The sequence below is a fragment of the Vicia villosa genome, unplaced genomic scaffold, assembly GCF_029867415.1.
Source record: "Vicia villosa cultivar HV-30 ecotype Madison, WI unplaced genomic scaffold, Vvil1.0 ctg.002800F_1_1, whole genome shotgun sequence".
In the NCBI taxonomy this organism is placed as follows: domain Eukaryota; kingdom Viridiplantae; phylum Streptophyta; class Magnoliopsida; order Fabales; family Fabaceae; genus Vicia; species Vicia villosa.
In genome coordinates this window covers 222016-225349 of record NW_026706035.1, presented here as the reverse complement: position 1 = coordinate 225349, position 3334 = coordinate 222016, and the positions used below count along the sequence as shown (strand labels likewise).

Here is a 3334-nt window from a genome sequence, read left to right as displayed (position 1 = left end):
AGCTCTACTTGTAAGCATAAAAAAATAATTATTTCTAATTGTTTTTGGTTTGAGTACTCTCTACTCATTAATATACAATTTTTCCTAAAAAGATATAGATGGATGTGTCATAAATGATTATATATTTAAAGGGTGGATATAGAATCATAGATGAATATACATTTATTCCATCGATATATAGGTAATAAGTAATCATCTTAGGAAGATTTGGCAAACCAAACTTATATAATACAGAAAACATTAGTACATAATAAGTTTGCATTACATAATAACAGCATAAGACACGATCATCAATACATGGCCGGCACATTCATTCCATACAAAGGAAGCATCAAGAGAAGCAAACATGATGCATGCTTATATATGATACATGCATGCCATTACAAACATCACAATAATTATAAAAATGCAATATTTAAGAGTACCCACAAAACCACTACTCTTTATTTAATATATATGTCTTTATGACTTATAGAGCAACCTTTTCTCCCTTGATAAGATGACCATCAATGTCTCTAGTGGCTTTGCTAAGGTAATCCATCCAGCCATTTGGAGTATCAACATCTTCATTGATTTTCACATAATCAATTGTCCATCTAACAGCAGCAGTGCCATCAGCCTTGTTAATTACTTCAAGAATCAGCTTAAAAACACTAAAGTTGTCAATATCTCCACCAAACAGCTTGTAAGTGATTTTTTTGTTCTCCTCATCAACTTCTTCAATACTTTCATTACATGTGTGTACCTCACCACCTGTTCTCATGTCAGACACAATTAATATCAAATGGTTAATAAAGAGAGGGACCCAAATCCTCGAGGGCTACGCTACGTGAAAATTTTTATTGTGCATTTGTCGATCTGATTGGTTAGATACCACGTATATTAAAAAAATTATATAAGATGAACAAATTTCACATATAAATTTTGTATAACTAAAAATATAATCGCTATTTTTCCCAAAATTGGATATAATTTTTCTGTTTCATATAAATATTATTAAATAGATGTATATACATTAAAAAGTGTATATATTATCACTCAATGTCAATCATACTTTTTAAAAAAAATATATAAAAAAGAATAGTTTCACTAAAAGATGTGTGAAAAATTCTAAGAATAAGGATGCATTATTTCTAAGATAAATTATTATATTGTTTTCATTTCACCTAATATTTTGTCCTCGAGCTGTCTCAAAAGATTAAAATCATCATTCTGATTTTGACATTATAATTTTAACAAGCAAAAGGTACAAAGCTAATATAGAATGGTTATAAAATGACTATTATTATTTATTTTATTAATATTTTTTAATATTTAATACATTTTTTTGAGTGTATTTGATAGTGTGTTTAATTTTAAACCAATACAAATAACAATTGTAAATTTATCTAAAAATTTAAAAAAAATTATTAAATGTGATTTAATATTATTTATTAAAAATTTTTCGGTTCAAATTAGATTTTAAAATATATTTTTTAAATCTTATCTAAACTAAACTGAATCACATGTATTACTTTCATACTTTTCTATTTTCTATTAGTTTTATATATTATTTGATAATATTTATTTTTTTAATATTATTTCATGATTTAATAAAATATTTCATTTTTAATATTTTATTTGTTTCAACAATAATGGATATTGTCATTTTATAGTATTTTCTTTTTAATATATTATAGGGTGAAATTACATCAAATCTATATTTATTTGCATAATAATAATAATAATAATAATAATAATAATAATAATAAATATAAATCATATTTTAAATATTTAAAATCGGATCTAAATTAAACCACAGTAAACTAGATCGAATTGAATTTTTTTAACATCTTAATCAAAATCAAGTTTTGTTTTAAAATTGATCCAAATCACACTGTGAATATCACTAACATTTATATGAATTTAAAATTTTTAAAACTAAATTTAATTAAATACTATATTTTCCTTTTTTTATTATTATACAATTTAATATTTTACAAAAATTCTAAGGGTTCACCTTGGAATATTTTAGGCCATACTAGACAAATCGTACTTTTTGTGTAAGGTATCTCTGAACTGAAAATCTCGAAAATGAAACAAGTTGTATAAATAATAGTAAGAGTCATTTAATAATTTGGAGATCTAGTACCTAACATGGAGTAGGATGATTTTGGCATCTCGATAATATTTAATGAGAATTTAATTAATTTTTTAAAATATTTACAACTCATTTATTTAATATGGATCTTTTAATAATAGTCCAAATATAACCTCTTATATTTTTAATAAAAAATATAACACATTATTAAAATTAATTTAATAATATGTGAAACGAACCTTTTTTAAATTAGGTCATTATTAAGGGGATAACGTCGTATGTTTTTATGTAAGATATTTAAGTCGTGTGTTTTCCTCAAGATTTTAGGTTAAGACTGTCTTTGAGAACGTGTAAAACAGACTATTGTCCAATGTTTCAAATTTTTTTAAAGTTAAACTACATATAAATAGGATTTCATAAATTATTTATTAGGTTAAATCTTAATTAAATTCGACATTTATTTATTTTGTCAAAGATATACTGTAACTAACCTACTATATAATGTCTCCAAAAACTTAGGACCAGCGTTGTAGTGCGTAAGTAGTTCCATCAATATATAGGTTTAAATTATTCTTGTCATCGTTTTAATTAACTCTGTAAAGATCAATATAAGATTTTTTTTTTTAAATTGTCTAAATATTTTTAAAAAATTGTATAGAATTCTTTGGTGTTATTTAAGTTTAACCCATAAATCTTTGTTTGACTAAAAATATATAAAAAAATTAAACCCATTTCTTTAGTAGATCAATCAAAATGATGATTTGGTTATCAGAAAAACACAATTACCTATGACATAAGTCCAGTGTTTAACCGTATCAGAATGATGCCAATCTTCACCTTCATGCAACTTGGTATGATGAACTCTTTCACAAATGTTTTGCACTTCGTGAAGTTCTGATGCAAACAGTTTGAAGAACTTGTCAGCGGGTGTTTTGATCCCAAGTTCTGTAATAAGCTTGCCAGCTAGCACCATTTTTGACAAGAAAATAATAGAGGAGAGAAAAGAGATAGTATGATATGAGAAAAATGTATGCAAGCCCATGCCTTAAATAGAAATTTGAGTACACTATACAAATATAAACTGACCCCACAAATTAAATTATGTGAATCCCACTACTTGATTTGTGCTCCCCTACCCATGTGATGCCAGTATACACAACATTTACGTATATATCAACTTTCGAACAAAGCTATAATTACGGGATTATGGAATATTTATTCAGATCCTGCTCAATCATTTTATGAAATAATATT

At 25.1% G+C, this 3334-nt stretch overlaps 1 protein-coding gene across 1 annotated transcript; it reads right to left on the bottom strand.

Moving 5' to 3' along the window:
- Positions 1–206: 206 nt before the first annotated feature.
- Positions 207–3104, bottom strand: LOC131639830 (MLP-like protein 31). Its single transcript, XM_058910277.1, has 2 exons — positions 2867–3104; positions 207–753 (listed from the first exon to the last, which is right to left on the bottom strand). Exons 1-2 carry the CDS (start codon positions 3051–3053, stop codon positions 470–472), a joined length of 471 nt encoding a protein of 156 aa, XP_058766260.1. The 5' UTR covers positions 3054–3104; the 3' UTR covers positions 207–469.
- Between the last annotated feature and the right edge of the window lie 230 nt (positions 3105–3334).

What these genes read in the sequence shown, in the direction of transcription:
- LOC131639830 (XM_058910277.1), bottom strand. Translation starts at nt 3,053, where the DNA reads ATGGTGCTAGCTGGCAAGCTTATTACAGAACTTGGGATCAAAACACCC. An exon ending in ACACTGGACTTATGTCATAG is followed by an intron (nt 754 to 2,866) that starts GTAATTGTGTTT and finishes ACATGAGAACAG; the next exon opens with GTGGTGAGGTACACACATGT.